Raw genomic sequence first — 18,900 nt, 5'->3', positions numbered from 1 at the left:
TTTTGTTTATTTTCTGTTGTTTATATACGTTTGAAGATGAGGTCACAATTTACTTCAATTGTATTGGATTTGGCAGCAACACTGTTTACCCCTGAAACCTCCATGAACATAGAGGTGAGTAGATAGTGAGTGAATTTACATTTTTTGGGTGAACTATCCCTTTAAGTCATATCCATGTATGTGGGCCATAACAACATCCAGACATTTATCTGACCCCCAGTTTTAAATACAGTAGCTGCATATTAGAGGATTGGTGAACAGTAACAATGCTTGAAAACAACGTGTCCAATGGATTTTTGGCATACGTACAAGTCAACGTGGGATTATATTCACAATGATTCAATAACCATGGCAAAACACACTTCTTATACACAGGAGTAATTAACAAACTTTCTTTTATTTCTCATAAAATATCCATGAGATAAAAATTAGTTTTTGCTCGTCAAGAGGAGAAACAAACAAATAAACATAATCATAGAAAAGTATGTTTTCACAGCACATATAAAAAGAAATATATATATATTTAGGTGATAAAAAAAAGGAAACTGACATCAAATGAGTGTTTTGGCCACTTGTCTTAATAAAACTGGTGAATCAAAACACTGTCATTCATTAAAGTAAAACAGTGTGACGCAATGAAATCAGTTGTGCAGTTTTCTGGTTCTTTTGCCAGTGAGGTACAATGAGTCCGTCTGCAGTTCTGAACATGACGACACATACAGAATTTACACATAGTGTGACGAGTTTAAACTGCAATAATAAGAGACAGAGATGAGGACATGTGTCCTAATGACAAACCTCAAGTGACCTCGTTGTCTTCAGCTCAACAGAAAACCTGGTAATATACAATATGATACAACCAGCTGACAATGAATGTCAGCTTTTCTGCATGAATAACACATTACACAATAACAAATGTGCAACTCAGGGATGACGTCTTGTGCAGCTTCAACAATTTTTAAACATTTAAACGAATGAAAGTAAATCATTCAATTTGGCCTCAGTTGTCCAACCTGAAGGAGAAAGCAGGGCTTGTTTCACAGGAGTTTTGAAGCAGTGTGCAATGACGGAACTCGAAACTATTCCCCTCTCAAGCTGTCTCTTTTCTCTTTGTGCTTGTTCTCTGCAAACGTTTAAGTGAAAACAGGGCTGCGGGTTGAGCTGTGGCCGGCAGAATGTGTTGAGCAAGAGAGTGAGTAATAGTTGCTGTTATTATGGCGCAGCTGCACAGTCAAAGACTCTTTTCTGTTGGTCTTCTCCAAGAAGAACAAAAAACACGCCCCAGAGCAGCAGCTAGAGGCTACAGTGCTGCCTTCACAGCTCGACAGCGTTCACCATGGCTACGGCCGGCGGCTCTCAACCATTCACAAGCTGCTTCCATCGTGCTCCCACACACACACACTTCCTTCTCTGCAGCAGTGGAGCCACACTACAGCTCAGGTTCAGTCACACTACGAGTCATATGAAACGCTTTAGGAGGAACAACAATATTGCTGTGGGCATGCAACTGTATATTAGTGGGTACAACACAAAGACAGCTGCACTCTGCAGCAGAGTTGGCAGTTAGCATTAGGGCTGAGTAATATGGACAACAATTATATCCAGATAAAAATATTCATATCGGTCGATATTGATAATTATCAAGATAAACGTGACATTATTATTTCTGTGAAGACTCATTTTGCTCCTGAGGTTGTGAGTTTAAACTCTCAAACACTGAGGTACATCAATTACTGTGTTTGCACATGTATAAGCAATATGTTGACATATATTGGACTTTTATTTTATTACTATAGATAAATATTATATTGCCGTAATTAGTGATACTATGTTATTGCCCAACCCTAGTAAGCATTACCACTACACCACTACTACAGACACCATGAAATGACACAAGCTACCGGAAATGGTTTCTTTCCTATAAAACGATAACTTAATGGTGACCATTGATGTGAGAGTAAATATAAATATAAGTCATTGAATACAGTTCATTGTGGTTTTTTTTTAATAACAGCCAAGGGACCAGCTAATTCATAATCCTGAATGGCCTTTTGTTTCGTACTTAAACAACCAACCGTCTTTGCATATGTAGCATGTACTGTATGTTTGAGTCTAATAAGAGAAGCATATAGACTAAACCATGGCTAAAAAGCATTTCAAATTTGTACTTATAACTTACAAGTTACCCTCTAATGGAATGTTTATTTATTCTGTAGTTTCAAGTTGTATAGTTCAGCAACTGCTTGCTATCTCATTAGCCATGATATATCGATAAACTCAGGGCAAAGTTTGTTTTGGCATCTTTGTGCCCTCGACTTCTCAAAGGAAGAAAAAGTACAATTTCATGGTGTCTCTCATAAAATATGACACTAAAATCATTGAAGCATTGCATTGTGGACCTTATGCTGCTTATTTATACCATCTACCATAACATCATAAACACATGAAGCTCTCCCCTGTTTTTAAGCTAGCTTTTGTTTCACAGGTCGTGGCCCTTTCATGTGCTGCAGGGTTTTTAATCACGTGTTTCTAAAGAGAAAAGTTCTTCTTTCTTCTGTTAAATAAATATACTTCTGTACTGGAAATTAACATTCCAGGGACGTGATACCAAATGACTAAACAACTGCCATTTTGCAAGCATTCAACAATTTCATGTTCCACAGTGTTTTGGTAGAGTCATACCTGTTCACTGAAAAAGAAAATACTTCAATCAGTAACACACAAATGAATAATGCTTGTGCAACTCAAGGTTAACAAGTTTTGCTAACACAATTTCTAAAAAACATCATTTGTGTGTTACTAATTTGAGTTTTTCTTAAAAGTTGGTTCTACAATTTTCTTTCTACAGTGTAGCTGATAAATGCTAAACAAGCGTTGTATTATCTTAACTAAAAATACAAGTTGCTGATATGGTGCCGGCCAGTGCACTCCATCTTAAAATATGAAATATCAATATTTATTTTCAGGCAGACACACAGAGGAGACTGAACCAAAAGCAAGATAAATAGAAGCTAAAATGGACGAAGGGCAGGACTGCAGATCTGTATAAAGCACAGTAGACCATCTTTAACACCAGTTAAAACATATAGTCTGTCATTTTCTATGAGAATTGTAATGAACTGTACAAATATTGACGACAATGAGGGAGAGATTCTGTGCAGCACCACGTCAGGTCAAACCAGCTGAGGACATACAAAGCTATAAGTCGCCCACTGTGGAGCCTACATCTGGTAAGCTGCTGGCAGTAGTCATCCAAAGACGCTCAACACTGCTCGCTTCACAAACTGAGTCCCCTGCACCCAAATCCTCACTGTGATCGCTCACTGACGTATTATGATCTCTTCCACTGTCAACTTGTGTGTGCAGTCAGCGCACAGTGGATGGCAGTTGCAGTCAGGTAAACAGAAAACTATTTAAACATAAGGGAAAACTGCATTTGGTGGCTGCTTTGCTTTGAATCCAACGTGCCCAGAAATGATCCAGCAACTGTTCATCACCAAGTGTCTAAAGCTGTTTCAGAGATTCCAAAACTTAAAAAAATAAAGTTTTATTCTGTTATTTGCTTTGGAGCGATGTGGCATTCAGGACACATTTTGACAAATACATTTTAAAAAGTGCCACTGAGAAGGTTTTGCAGTAAGAGCCATTTTCAGGTCTTGGCTGGTCAAGGCAGATCTACATCCACGGAAGTTGATCATAGCAGATTCCAGGAAGTTCAGTAGTTTGTTTTTAAACTTGATCAACTTGATCTTAAATTGGAGGCAATTTGTCTTCATACTGCGGTGGTGGAGTGAGCGGCTCTATACTGATTCCAGCTGCTGGCTGAGAGTTATCAATGTTTTTCATGTGCAGCTTCTCTGATTTAATCCTGCGGATCTTGATGGGGAGGAAATTGCGGGTAGTTTTTCCGGCTCTACGGTTTGATGCGGAGGCGGCAGCCGAGGGAGCAGTGGAAGCCGGGGCAGGTGGCTGCGATCCGGTATTTGGGACCTCCGATCCCTCATATTCATACTGCACTCTATCGACTTCAACCAGGTCGTCGTAGGAAGGTAGATGTGAGGGGCTTGGGCAATGGTTGCTCTGACGAACGGGGTAGTTGCCACTGCCCACGGCCTCTTCATAGCTGGGTACAGCATACCTCTGGGCTTGTTCCTCAGGACTGCGGACATGTATGACAAATTAAAATTAGCCAACATAAATTTTATTAAACAAATAATATGAATATCATCTTCAATCAAACTCAAATCACAAATGTTATTCAAGCTGACAGGACATTTCATTTTGGTTCTTCTATTTGTGTCATATGAACTTTACCCGTGGCTTTACCTCTGTCAAACGGCATATGAGAAAGATAAAACCCACTGTTAGCCAGTTAGCAATTTTTTTCCCTCCACTGTTTGCATTGGTCTCTCGTAATGGATCACTCTTATTCATTGCTGTTTACTTGGTGATGCTCTCCTAGTAAAGCACAGGGTAAACAAGCGTCCCAAGAAGATTATGGGACAAGAAATGGTGGTGAAGACAACAACTGCCATGATCCCACACTGTTTTATGATGTCATCAAACTAGAGCTGTGCCTTAATTAAGGGGCTTCATCCTTCAGAGTTTGCATTTGTAGACCAATTGCGTCACAGCGCTGCATCTAAGCTTTCCCGTTTAGGAGGCTCCTTCAAATATGGCCAACAAATGTGTCCTTCCATCCCCAAGAAATGAAAGCATCAACAAACGGATCCTTCCTGGCCCGACCTCATTTCGCTTCAGGTACAAACTGTTTTTCAAAGAGGTAATGGCACTGGCAAGCAACCTGAGTACGAATTTTAAAAAACCAAGGGGCATTAAAACCTTCTTTTCATGTCTAACTTCAACTTTGTTGCTGGGCAACAGCAATAAGGAGCTGGTGATGCCAAAAAAAAGAAATCCTCTGTAGACCTGACCATCTCCTTTCACTTCGGCCTTCACTGTCTACGCGGCCCATGAAGGAGGTGGTCTTCGTGGGCCGCGCAGACCACGTCCTCCGAAGGATGCAGCCCTGATTTGAGACACAGCTTAGGGCTTTTTCTGTTGTTTTGATTGAGAGGCGCGCATCGGGCGAAGTTGAGCAAAATAACTAACTTTAGAGTTTAAAATCCACAGATACATTACTCTGACATTTTTAAGGAAACACGCTTAAAGAATCTACACAGTTCCTTGTCTAACACGGGTAGTTTACATGGTCTAATCAAATTTCTCCTCACAGACACGATGTCACGACCCGGCTCGTCACACATGACAAGAACAATGACAGTCTTTTTGGAAAAAATATATAATTTTACTCATAATGTACAAATGTCTAGCTAGAAAATCAAGACTGGACTCACGTTTCTCTCTCCTCTTGCTCCATATCTGCCACTCCTCCGTTGTTCTGGGCCTCCAGGAGACTCCGCTGCTCTCGCTGTTTGTTCCTCATTCCCACACACAAGGACAACAGCAGCATGACCACCCCAGAACCCACCAAGACGAAGGCCACAGACGACGCTTTATTTTTCCTGCTCCCAGTGTCAATGGCTTCTCCTGAGCTGCTACTGTTATTACTGGATGCGTCTGCGGGTACGACGCTCCACACAATCATCACTATTCCCAGGGCGATGAGCCCAACACCGAGAGCACAGAGAGCATACTGGGAACCGGAGTTTCCAGTGTTTTCTCTGTTGATATTGTTATGGGGGATGATGGCAGTTCCTCCTCTGCCAAGGCGGCTCGGTGGTACATCCAAACTGGAACGCATGTTTGTCAGTCCCCAAACTTCAGTCAGACCAGCTGCAGAGAGGTCAGAAACTGTTGAGAGAAAGGAATTTGATATCAGACACAATGACAAAACATTATTATTAATATTATTATAGAGCCCGACCAATGTGGATTTTGGGTAAAAATATGAGTAAAGAAATCTGACACTGATTCCTAAGTATTTGTTTTCGAGCCCTGATACATTTCAACCCTAGACTTTATTATAAATAACTTCAAATAATTTGAAATACAACCAAATACATAGAACTTGAATAGGGAAAATAAACAATGGTTTTCAGAGGTATTTCGGAAACATAAACACTGATATTGATATGTCTGTGAAAGGCACATATCAGCCGATTTTTCTTGGCAAATCAACAATTGTTTGGACTCTAATTCAAATCCACAGTCGCTCTTGACATTTCAGTTTAATTTTAAAACCAGCTCTGCGGAGACAATATAATTCCTCCTTACACGCCTGAGGGGTATCTGAGGTAAGGTGGTTCTCACCAGCTTTCCTGTAAGAAATATCATGTATGTATGAAGGTATGACTAATCACGTCTCTGGAAGCAAGAGATTTCTTCATTGTGTGTGTGTGTGTGAGAGTCCAATTTTCCTTGAGAACATAAAATTCACTCCAGTAAAATAACCATAGCTTCTAGTAATGGGTGTGTGGCACAGTAAAGCATTTACAGAAGAAGGCACATGTTACTCAACACTATACAAGGGGCAGATTTGGCCACAGCAAAACAAGAACCTCAACATATATTGACCATAAAATGCACAGGTTTGTTTCCTTTCATTTAATTCTATCATATTGATCATTAAGTGTTACATGTTAAAACAAAAATAAACATTTTAAAAAGGAAGAATTTGTTTAGAATGGATTTACATTTTCCACACAGTAAAACTGAAATAGCCAGCATATGCATATTTACAACATACATAACAATAAGCCAGTGATCACAAGGCCGCCCCTCCAGTGCAACTTTTTAAATCTTCGCTAGATCAGAGAGTAAAGGAGTCGTCTGCTGGGAACTAAAAAACTTACAGTCCAGGAACTGGTCTGTGTATGAATAACCTCTCAGACCATTAAAGAATGTCTTCATGAAGTGCTCATACCACAGGCTTACCCTTGCATACCCCAACAGAGTTTGTCTGCGAACATGCCCAGACCTGCTGGGAGAGTGACAGAGGGGATCTGGGAGTCAGGAAAACCCAGCTCCATTTTAGGAAAACCCCCCACCACACACCCCTCACTGAAGAATGCCCGGCATGAGGCTGAACATGACAGTTGGGACACATGCAGAATCACCCATTTTCACCCATAAATAACCCCTCAGCAGCCTGTTACATGTGGCAGGGTTGGGCTGAAGGTGTCACATATCATGGAGATCTGTGAGCTTATAGTCCCAGTCCAGCCTGGAGGTTATATTTACCCAAAGGACAGGTTTTTAACGGTAAAAGTGAGTAAGACATTGACAGACGTGCTCATACCCTCATCCTCAAAGCTCTATACTACCGAGAAGGTAGTAGGGGGGGGGGTGGTTGTTGTGCGTAAAGTGGAAGTATTTCTTCATCTGCACCCAAATGTTTGGAAACACTAAACAATCAAAGATGTTGCAAAGGATCCTGTTACACTTCCTGTGCAGCAGATAGACGTGGATGTGTGTGTGTGTGTGCAGGGGTTTTTATCTGTGTGTGTGTGTGTGTGTGTCAGGGGGTTTATATGAGGTGTCTTAACAGTAGAAGTCCGAGCTCCACACTTCCCACAGCGAACGGTTATTTCAGCGCCAGTTCGCCAACACCACAGTCCAGAGTCAGACCTCATTGAAAGGGCGGGGGGGGGGTTCGGTTTCCTCACTACTGACGTCACGCAGCGCAACTAAAACCTTTCAAACTTTATACTGAAAAACATCCCGGTCCCTTGCTGGGGAACTTTTGTTGGCCTAACATTTCTTAGCGGTACAGATGAGTGTGTGTGTGTGTGTGTGTGTGTGTCTGCTCCACTCACCTCTTCATCGTTGGACAAACACAAACTCAAGTCACGTCTTCTTCGTCGTCTCCTCCTCGGAGCTGCCAGATGTGGAGGGTTACAAGTGTCGCGGTTCTGCGCCGGCGGGACTTTTATGTGTCGCAATTCCGCGTCAAATCAGCGTGTGAAGATGAGGAACTTTTGTTTCCTCTCCACAGACACAGACGGGCCCTGTTGGAGGGAGGGAGGGAGGGCGGCAGGGTGGGAGGGGTGAGGGGTGAGGAGGGAGGAGGGAGGGAGGGGGCACCGAGCTCCACTTCCAGTTTCATTAACCCCCTCAGTGCCGGGCCTGCAGAGCGGTGCAGGGCAGCACGTTCATTTATACAGTTTGCTCCTCCATCAATTAGGACTAAAGACCAAAGGGGACAGGGCCTGGACTCAGATTTTTAAACTGTTTTGTTTGTTTTGTCTGTTTTAAAATCTTAATCTTGAATTTTATAATCTTGCTGACAAAACACAAACAAAAACAAACATGGGGGAAAACAACCTTCTTGGCAGAGGTAATAGTGTCAGCTCATGCCACAAAAAGCCTCTTGAACAGACGACAGTGCTATTTCACAGTGGAATAAGCACAGGTGTAAAATAATGGAAGTAACTTATTTTTAGCTGTCTTAGTTTTAGTGTCGAGGATCAGGTATATATAAGGGGGAATTAACCAATGAACTGGGGTATAACGAACTGAATGTGGAATATTTCCTTCTGAACATTTATATAGTTGCTTTATGTCAGTCTATAATTGTTTTGGCTCTTTATTAACACGATAAATGTATGATGATGCATACAGTCTCTTGAAAAGTGTGACTGACAACAATATAATCAGATTGATTGATTAAAATACTGAAAAGAAGTCCAGCTGCTATGCACCAGGAAAACAAGAGCATGTACTTTTATGTCTTTACCACACTTATTTTGACATTCAGACATATTTGCATAAATCTCTTCCAAGTCAAATCTAACCACAAAAATATGACAATCTTTTAGGTCTTTTAGTCTATTAAAATATATTTGACTATCTGTCTTACACAATGATAAATATCACACTGTTTACTCAATACCTCCCCATACAAACAGAGACAAGCCACTCAGTTATATATCAGCCATTACGGATGACATTTTTAGGCCTACTTCCTCTTAAAAGGGCAGGAGTGACTGTAAGTGGATGGTAAATTACCCACCTACTCGCTGTCACTCCTTTCGAGCCCTTTGGACAGAACCAACCCTCGAGGACCAACCCTGCCAGAGGTCACGTGACACAGATAGTCCTACGTCATGCATGTAGTCAACAAAGTACATATGTGTTAAGAAATCGACCCAAGACCGTAAAAAAGGGCTCCACCTGGCTCCACTTCCTCTGTCTCAGCCTGCTACAATGAAGACTTGACTATTGTACAACAACGACAAAACCAGTTCGGACACTGGCCATTGCTGTATTGTTCCTTGTAGGTGAGGCAGCCTGGTTGCTCTGGACCCTGGGGAGGTTTTCTTCCTCCGAAGCTTTTGTGTGGTTCCTCTGTTTTACTGCACAGGCACATAAACACACACATACAGAGGGAAAGACAGACACAGTGAATACGCCTTGATTACATCTGGTGACCCGGACTGAACCCCTATCTCTCCCAGCCTGTTATCGAATTAAGTGAGATGTCGGCAGCCTCAAAGGAAAAATGTTACAGTAAGATAGAGATGAACATGTTTTATACATCTGAAAGCTTTAAGTGATGGTGTAGCAAATCGGTTTAGGCTATAAATATATGTAGTACGGTTTCCTCAATAAATATTCTATACTGGGGATCTGTTCCAACAAATATAACCATACATAACTCTAATAAAAGAAACAGATTTTCCTCTTGCTGTCCAATTGGCAAGCTCATCCACTTCCATTGACATTCATTTCTTCATCTCGGTGTTATGGCTGTGACGTGGGCGCATAATTACATTTACCCATCAAACATTTCTACTAATAAGTAGCTCGGTTAATTTCCCAGGTGGAAAGTTGCCTGACACGCCTGCTTCCCGTAATCATACCCCTGATATCCCAGAGTGCATTCACATAATGAATTGCCTGTTTTATCTGACCTGACCGTGGGTGGATTACAAGAACGGGAGTAAGTGAGTGAGGGAAGGTTGCCCGACGGCTGCTGTCTCACTCGGTGCTGTGTCATCCTTTGCTTGCCATGATGATTGAGTCACTGTGAGTAAGAGGAGGAAGTTGCACCATGTTGTATTGTGCAGAGACCTAAACACAGACAGTTAACATGTAAAGCAGGGAGCCGAGGAATGGGTCATAACTGGGGTACGTCACCAAAATACTCTTGAAGAATCAGCCAAGTATACAGAGTCAATATTAGCACGAAGGTAATGGCTGAGTTTTTCTTAATCTGTTTTATATTTTATCAAACGCACTTAAGTAATAAGTGTCTTGATGTTGAAACATGTTGCACAAATAAACTTGCTTTGACTTGTCTAATAGAATCCAATTGGAATGCAGCGCAAACATTTCCCATATGTAAGAATCTAATTCCCAGACTGTATTATCATCCTTTATTCATAAATCTTCAACATCTCCACTGCTTCCTCTTTTCACCACTGTCACAGTTCCTCTCAGTCATACAAGGTAGAAGTGGAGACCAAAAAGCTTCCTTCTCAATTTACCCACAAGTTGTTAAATGTCTATCTTAAAAGTTGCTATGATTGTTTGTTTGTTTGTTTTAATATAGTTGTTATTGTTAACGTGCTTGGAGACCTCTTCCTATTAAAATGTCCAGGACAAATGAAGCATCAGCATTTAGTCATGTCCCAAATTCACTCTCCTTTGAGCTCGGATTTGGTCTCCACCAGCTCCACAAGTGTCTTTAACTGATAGATGTGTGACTTAAGTTCCAGCTAGTTATTCACGTTATCATTTGGTACTGGACATGAAGCCTTCCGTTGTACGAAACTGATTGTTTACTTTCCACATACTCTCACCGGAAATGTCTTACTCGCATGTGGCACCTCAGAGAACTACACCCACTAGCTCCTCCCACCGATCATACTCGCCATGGACTAAACAACATAAGCAGCCTCCAAAAGACATAACATCTCATTATAATACAAATATTATAATGGTAAAGCGTTGCTAGCTATTCCAAAACCCAAAAGGAGATAGAGCCTTTGCCGTGAGTTGTAAAGTATGTTGTTACTTGTAAAGAAAAGTGCTTTACAATTAAAGTTATTATTATTCTGTAATAGGTATGCAGTGTGTACTAGTAGAGACTGATAAGGCTGAATTACAAAGTAAAACCAAAACAATGAGCTAAAAGAGGCTAAAAAGCTGCCCCCAGCTGGGCAGGGAGTGATAAATCATTGGGGATATGTGAGATTATTGATAATTGGATTGACTGTGATTGTGGAACTGAAGGTCCAGTGTGTAAGATTGAGGTGGAATTGATCTATTGGCAGAAATTGAATATGAAATAATCCTCATGATGTTTTCACGAGCGTGTTTTAACTAAATTGTACTCATTGTTGTTTTCTTTACCCGAGAAGTGGCCCTTTATTTTTAAATACTTTTTTAAAGTAGTCCAAACTGGACAAAATAAACACATTTTCAGAATTTTATGACGACTGAAGGCTACCACAGGTTCTCTTCCATGTTTGGAAGAGGAGGGTCAGGTGAGGGGTATTCAGCTGCAACATTCAACTTCACCACTAAATGTCTCTAAATTCTACACACTGAACCTTTAAGAGGTAACACCATCCTCCTGTAATATCTCCATTGCCACCAGATAGAGTTTTATGCTATTGTTATCTCATTTTATAAAAACGATTATTTTTCAAAATGATCTTTTCTTAGTTGAATGTCATCTTTATTTCATTAAAAGTAACACTCTCATGTTGACATAATTTCATCTTTACACCATTTAGCCGGAAGGCTAACATACAACTCTGCAGTCATCTTCAGTTAGCAGTTCAGTTCAAATATTATTCCATGTTCACCACACAGTATAAAACATCAGAAGAGGGCGCTACATATGTTTAGACACAACAGTGTAAATGTGCAAGATGAAAAATGACTATCAAACATAGTATAATCTAGAATTTAAAATTCAGTTCAAGTCTTTTTTTTGTCCATTGTACTCAGTTACAATGACAAGGCATCACAGACAGCAGAATTGAATGAAACCACAACAGTTTACACTGATATTAAACTTTTTTCATTTTGTCTTGAAGTAGGCTACCCTGTATTATACAAAGTTTTTTTAATTCTCATTTCCCTCAGAAAACAGACTTTGTCAATATCAACTAGTCAACGGAAACAAACTACATAAACTACATAGAAAAATAATCCTTTATTTTGAGTCCTTCCTTCATTCTGGGGGAGAATCTTCTCACCACCTGCTCACAGTGATTCTTGAAAAAGTTTTGCTTAAATCAGGAAACGTGTAAAAACATATCCTGTCCCTTTTTAAAAAGTGCAATCTGTCCTCTAAAGGCTCATTTATAGAAAAGAAGAAAACATCCATGTTTGGGGCGTAGATGGAAAACAATTGTCCATGATGAAGAGGATGTCTGGTGCTGCACTCTGTTGACCTCACACGTTGGAGACCTCGATGCTGGTGTACCCGTGAATCGGACTTCCCTCGGTTCTGGGCGGAGTCTGGTCTCGAACATCCCGCGGAAGAGAGCTGTAGCTGCCATGGCAACTCAAGTCCCGCCCACTGCGGCCTTTGGGGCTGAAGCCTGTTGGAGGCTGGAAATGAAACAAACATTCATAGTAAATACACTCAACTCAGGCTTCGTTGTCTTCTGTCTAACGCCATGCAACTGCACTATATTCACAATCTCATTAAAGTTGTATAAATGCTGTGTCAAAGGTCAAATAATGCCCAAGCCTGATTCAGATACCCAAAGCTGATTCCGAAGAGGGGAAGTTTTTTTGTTTACCACCTTGACAGCCCTCCGTCTCAGCGAACCCTCGTCATCAGTGTGTCGACCGGCAGAGCTGGGTGGTCGGCCCAGCGAGTTCTGGCGATGTGGGGTCGGTGGTGTTCCCGGGCCTAAACGCTCATAGTCCTGTTTGGCATCTGTCCTGCAGGGAGCACAGGAGGGATCAGGGTGTTGGGGAGCGCTGCAAATGACATCTGAAAGACACTTCAATGCACCTTTGTGCAACATTTTAAAGATAAATACATCACCATATGTTGTCAGACAAGGTCTTGAGTGATACCTACCTTTGCATAAACGCTTCAGTGAGTAGAACTATAGTGGAATCTGTTGTGGTGTGTTTGAGTGGACGTCTCTCTCACCTGGCAGAGCCAATCAGGGCCTTCATCTCCTCGACGAGGTGTCGACGAACCATGTGCTTGCTGTTGGCAATCCCCAGTGCTGTTGCCATGGCGTCAGTGTTGAACGTGGGGTCAAGCACCATGACGGCTCCATGAACTCCACTGTTAAGGAGACCTTCTGCAAACTCCTGCGCAGGCGGATGGAGAGAGGAACAGTGAGTGAACTAAATTCTCGGATGTAAAAACCACAGTAAATATTGAGTGAAGGAAAAAAGAGAGATATCAACACATGAGCTGACACAAACAACATAGTGAGGGATGTGTTGATATCTTCTCTATTAAAACGCCCTGAGGATGTCAACAGGATGTCAGTACACATGACCTGAATGTGGTTGTGCCTCATAAAGGAAATGTTTTCCAATGCTAATGTTGATGGGGAGCTATTCATATTGCAGCATCACCACAGAGGCTGCAATTTAAAAGGCTTTGCAATCAACCAGTAGCAGCTTACAAGTACAATAAGAAAGGCTTGCTATCACACTGCGGAGCAGGGGGGAGCTGAGGAAACACAGGAGCCTCCACTACTCTCAGTGCAACATGACAGAGATCTTATAATACACATTTAATCAAAGTAATTATACATTTAGTAATAAACTGTAAGGAAAACTTTGTATTTTAATTTATCAGCTTCAGTTTTTGTTTCAAGGTGTGAGTTTAAAAAAGACAATATAAAGTTTTTATAGTGGTTAGGCCTGTCGGAGTGTGTTCAGTGTTTAAGGTGCATTCTGGATCTCTGTCCCCACCTTCATATCAATGTCTCGGATCCACTTGATGACCCGATGAGACGTCCACACCAGTGGATCCACGTTCTGATGCTCACACTGCACCCGGCGAGCCTGCAGTGCCTGGAAACCATTTTAACAAACAGGATGTACCTTTTGTTAACTGTAACCACATCCACTGCTGTCTGCTGTCTGTGAACCTGAATTATTAGAGTCCCACTTACCTCCTTGTCAAAGTTGAGTAGGTGCAGCAGTTCGATGCCCAGCTGCAGGCTGACCTGGTGGAACTTCTTGGTGATGTTGAGGTGACGTTCAAGGTCCCGGCGTGTGAGGGAGTTAAGCATGCGGCCGTCCACCAAGTGATTGTGAAAGGCCTGGGCGTACTGAGGCAAGCCCACATCGCTTAACCAGGCCTTGGCCACCCAGTGGTGGTCCATGTCTGCAGCCTTGGACAGCCTGCAGGCAAACAGTGTCACAGTTGTTTCTCACTCAGCCGTGCAGATAGTTTTAGCCACAGTAAACCCACAAGGTGAATCCGACTGACGTTAATAATTCTCAGAGTTTTCCCCCAACCCCTCAATGAGGTCGACATATTTGGGTGAAATGTCTCTGGGAGATTTCGACATCCATGTGCTTGTCATGATGACTCATAATAGCCTCAGTGTAAAAGAACCCACTGTATGGAGCTGCTGTGGCTACTGCAGAACCACTGGTTATTACAAAATAATTAACTGGCGGCTCCAGCTTATCAAAAAAAACATAAAAAACAAAACATATCTGTTTTTCTTAGTTTAATAGAAACCTGAAGAAATAAAAGAAATAATTACTCTTGAACAGTCTGACAAATGAGAAATAAAACTATCCATGTAATGCAGCAGTTTAATCTACCTCTATAACAGTTGCAATACCTTCAATTCTGCATTCTGTAAATGCTGTTACTATATACCACCAACAGAGGGTGCTCTTGCATTACCACATATTATACAGTTTATAGAAGAGTCTTCTGTGTCCCTTCCTCACCCTCTACCGTTCTCAGCATCTCTGTAGTCCTCGATGGCCAGGCGAAGTTTCCGGCGATGCATTAAACTGCTGACACCTAAACCCAGCTCCAGGTCCTCATCTGTCAGCCCCAGTAAGACCTGCAACATGTCAAAGTAGCTGTTTAACTGTTATAAAAACTACAACCACACTGCCAAAGTATCCTGTGAACAAAAGCCAAGATCATAGATTGAAATGTGACACGTTGTTGAACTATACATTTGCAATTGTTCACAATAATGTAGATTTGATAGATGGATAGATTATCTATCTAAAAATGAGTCAAGATAAGTACACTGCAGTGAGATGAAAGTCAATCCCCAGAACTACTACAAAGCTGTCACTGTAAATGAGTAAGTGCTAATGGAGATATTGATATTACAGCTATTTTAAGTACAAGGTGATTGAAAGACACAAGTAACCGAGGCAGAGTATTGAAGCCAAATATAGATACAGATTTAAAGATGAATAACTGAAGCTATACAAAGTTGGGCATTCGACTGACATAGCCTGTAAAATGATGGTACAGCAGATGTAAGCATATTTTTTTAAAAAGTGAAAACAGTGCAAGAATAAAACTTTTCCAGGTTCAGTGTGTAAGATTTAGGTGAAAGGGATCTATTGGCAGAAATTGAATATGAAATAATCCTAGTGATGTTTTCACTAGTGTGTTTCATCTAAATTATACGGATTGTTGTTTTCTTTACCCTAGAAGGGGCCCTTTATATTTAAATACTTAATATTTACACCAGGAGAGGTTCCTCTCTATGGAGGCCGCCATGTTTTTAACAGTAGCCCAAACTGGACAAACTAAACACCTTTTGAGTTTTTATGACAAATGAAAGCTACCACAGGTCCTCTTTCATGTTTGGAAGGGGAGGGTGAGGTGAGGGGTATTCAGCTGCAACATGCAACTTCACCACTAGGTGTCACTAAATTCTACACACTGAACCTTTAAAGTATAAAACTAGAGATATAAAAAAAATATGAAATCAATGTCTGGTTTTCTCCAACCTTGCCACTCTTGATGTTTTCTGAGCAGGTGCGGATGTACATGGGCATCGCCATGACAACCTCTAGCCAGGCCTGCACAGTACCCGCCCTCCACTGTGACATGGGTGTGGTCCTGGCCAGCTCCACCTGCTGGAGGCGGTCCAGCTGGTCCTCTGACCCGTCTGAGAGGCTGTGGCGAGTGGGGCTGGACAGGCCATCTGAGTCTGGGCGGGTGGGTTGTTGGGTTGGTGGGTGAGGGAAGGGGGTGGGGGAGACATGTGGATGATGTAGTTGAGGTGGTGAGTGTCGGAGGTGGCAGTGGGTGTAGTGAGTAATGAAAGAGCAACATGTTCAATAAAACATAGCGCAGTAAAAATGAAAATCAGTTTAACATAAAATTAGCCCAGTGGGGGGAAAGGAAAGTAGACATAAGTGATTTCTGCAAAATAAATGGGCTTATAACAACATCCTACGCTTTTGGCTGCACGACAACAAGCCAAGCGTTTGCCAGAGATGCTGTAAACACAAGTTGCAGCTTTTATAAGCAGCTCCACGCTTTAGAAGTCCATTAAACAGGCAGCTGTTTGAGCCGCCGAGCTAACATGACTCATCTGTCTAAATTAGCCGGCAGCAGCGACTCAATGAAAATACAAGGCCTGTTATCAAGAAAACCATCTTATACTTTGATACATTACGATCACATAAAATCTGCCTCACACAATTGCAAATCACACTAGATTCTAGCTTTAAATAATAATGAGTCATTTAAATACTTTTTTCCTGTAATCAATTTTTGCTTATCTGTTGTGTTATTCACTTGGGTCGAACATGCATTTTTCTAAATATTTCAGTGAGGAATCAATCATTTACCACAGTTTGTTCATTTTAGTCAGAAACATTTCCTCTGTCTTTACCAGCAGAGGGCAATCTAGCACCAGTCCAGGCCTCAGCACTGGGTCGCCTACAGTATCACGTTTTGCTCTTATTACTTTGAACATATCATTGTTCTGACTGCTTGTGACATACATGTGTGGAGGTGTGGCTTGTCAGCTTGATGTTCTAGGCTGTTGAAGAGGGAGGAAGCTGTCACTGCTCGACACTCAGTCTGTGCAGCGTCGCAGACAACAGAGAAACTACTGTAAACCACACATCCAGCACTACATGATGAGGAGAGCAAATAGATGGTCGAACACACAATCAGCAAGACAATTCAAGTGTTTGGTGACATACCTAAATATCATCCTGCCACCTTACTCCCCTAATACTTCTTGAAAACCACTACATCAGTACTGATACTAAACGGCTCTTGATGCAGTCTTACATACATATAGCCATGTACCCTGTGGCTCACCCACTGACTGTACATGGTCCAACACTGTAAGGGCTCCTGGAAAACTAATGAGCCATGGATCAACACATCCACCTCACAGTTCAGTCATAAAGGATGGCCACAGATTCCAGAAATCCTTCCTGTTCGACCCTTTACTCTCCAAAACATCCATTTAATTTCACCTGTTATTTCAGTGGGACAAACAAAGATGTGAGACAGAAGGATTCTCTCTACCTGAATTATCGCTTCTGGTTTTGAAGCGTAAACGCAGTAAAGTCAATTTGTTTCCAGAAAAAACAGTGGGAACGTTTTCGGCAAGCTCACTGTACCATCATGTTCTTACTCAGAAAGACAGATAGTCACAACTGAATGATTGTGATTTTGTATTTAAAAACCCCATCTGTTAGTCATTTCAAACTGGATATTTAGACTGAATGTGCACTTCTTAGTGCTCTTCTTTGACCAATTAATTTCAATCAACTCAATCAACTTTCTGCTGGAAATGCACTCTAAGATAAACTCCAGATGTAAGATCCTTGTTTTTTCATGCTTTAACAAAGACATGTCACTACATTACAACTGTAAAATTGACTGTAGAGTTGAAGTTGGACACTTTGATAGTTAGGTCCCCCTGTGGGGCTGGCCATACTAAGTCCCACTTTTTAAAACTCACTAAAAGTGAGCCAGAATAACATCATCTACAGCTATGTGGTTATTATTATTATTATTACTTTGAGAGTGCTAGTTTTGTAAATTATGTTATTCTGTGAGTTTACGACAACCACAGTCTATATATACTGTAAAGAAGGTATGGATAGAATAGCACTATGTCCACTACACATAGGATAAAATAGACTGTTGTTTCAACAACTGTGTTTAACTTGTCTGTTAACTGCTAAATTAAAATAGTTAAGATATTTGGTAAAAGGATTTCACTATCTGAAGTGTATACTGAATTAACGTTAGCGCTTCATAGAAAGTCCCCTTCGTTCAGCAGGAGTTTCATATTAACCCCAAGAAATGTTTCACACACTGTGACACTCCATTGTTTTTGGATGGTTTGCATCAGAACCAGGTAGAACTTGAAGAAGTGCTAAATGCTCCAGGGTCAGTTTGTGATGTCGTGTGAGAGTTAGAAGGCATCTTCAAACACAGCTCGCAACCCAACACAACTGATTTCAAAGCAATTGGAGCCGGTGCAGCTCGGTCTTACTCGGTCTGATTGATCACTTCATGGGTCACTCGACTGTGTTGAGAGTCCGGTGCAGGTCAGACAAGAGGGGTTGGTGTTAGAGGTCAGGGGTCAAACCAAGGCAGAACATTATTGACACCATGTGCTGACACATATGAGTTGTGTTCCAACAGTTCCGACATGGCTTCCTTTCCCTCCTCCACTGTTTTTCTTCTTATTGATTTCAATGCAACAGAAGAGGAAATAAGTGCTTTCCAGTCGTGATGAGGAGTTGAAGGTGGGGTAGAGAGGAAAGGAGGCCATGTGGAAGCTTTCGGGATGCAGTCCTGTCACAGAGGGACTTGCAGGGTTGAGGGAAGCTTACGCATATGTTAAAAATGGCAGCCACCCCCTCCCGGCATAAAGGGACAAATCAGGATTAGAGCCAGACAACAACAGAATGAACACATACACACACACACAAACATCAACACAGGGAAAGAGAGGACAGCCACATGGA

At 41.5% G+C, this 18,900-nt stretch overlaps 2 protein-coding genes across 2 annotated transcripts; both read right to left on the bottom strand.

Moving 5' to 3' along the window:
• Positions 1-378: 378 nt before the first annotated feature.
• On the bottom strand, positions 379-8,011 carry tmem51a (transmembrane protein 51a). Its single transcript, XM_035159717.2, has 3 exons — positions 7,779-8,011; positions 5,358-5,814; positions 379-4,159 (listed from the first exon to the last, which is right to left on the bottom strand). The coding sequence occupies exons 2-3, from the start codon at positions 5,762-5,764 to the stop codon at positions 3,751-3,753; spliced, it is 816 nt and encodes a 271-aa protein (XP_035015608.1). The 5' UTR covers positions 5,765-5,814; positions 7,779-8,011; the 3' UTR covers positions 379-3,750.
• A 3,614-nt stretch (positions 8,012-11,625) lies between these two features.
• Positions 11,626-18,755, bottom strand: LOC118111006 (kazrin-A-like). The gene is made up of 7 exons (XM_035159222.2): positions 15,901-18,755; positions 14,869-14,987; positions 14,073-14,304; positions 13,870-13,971; positions 13,088-13,254; positions 12,687-12,870; positions 11,626-12,531 (listed from the first exon to the last, which is right to left on the bottom strand). Exons 1-7 carry the CDS (start codon positions 16,000-16,002, stop codon positions 12,373-12,375), a joined length of 1,065 nt encoding a protein of 354 aa, XP_035015113.1. The 5' UTR covers positions 16,003-18,755; the 3' UTR covers positions 11,626-12,372.
• Between the last annotated feature and the right edge of the window lie 145 nt (positions 18,756-18,900).

Source organism: Hippoglossus stenolepis, chromosome 6 (genome assembly GCF_022539355.2).
Source record: "Hippoglossus stenolepis isolate QCI-W04-F060 chromosome 6, HSTE1.2, whole genome shotgun sequence".
NCBI classification, from domain to species: Eukaryota; Metazoa; Chordata; class Actinopteri; order Pleuronectiformes; family Pleuronectidae; genus Hippoglossus; species Hippoglossus stenolepis.
Note: the sequence above shows the minus strand (reverse complement) of the source record. Positions and strands in the feature narration are given on the sequence as shown.

Coding starts and splice junctions, on each gene's coding strand:
- LOC118111006 (XM_035159222.2), bottom strand. CDS start 16,002: ATGTCACAGTGGAGGGCGGGTACTGTGCAGGCCTGGCTAGAGGTTGTC. Junction 14,988..15,900: donor AAAACATCAAGAGTGGCAAG/GTTGGAGAAAAC, acceptor GACATGTTGCAG/GTCTTACTGGGGCTGACAGA. Junction 13,972..14,072: donor TACTCAACTTTGACAAGGAG/GTAAGTGGGACT, acceptor AATGGTTTCCAG/GCACTGCAGGCTCGCCGGGT.
- tmem51a (XM_035159717.2), bottom strand. CDS start 5,764: ATGCGTTCCAGTTTGGATGTACCACCGAGCCGCCTTGGCAGAGGAGGA. Junction 4,160..5,357: donor GAGCAAGAGGAGAGAGAAAC/GTGAGTCCAGTC, acceptor ACATGTCCGCAG/TCCTGAGGAACAAGCCCAGA.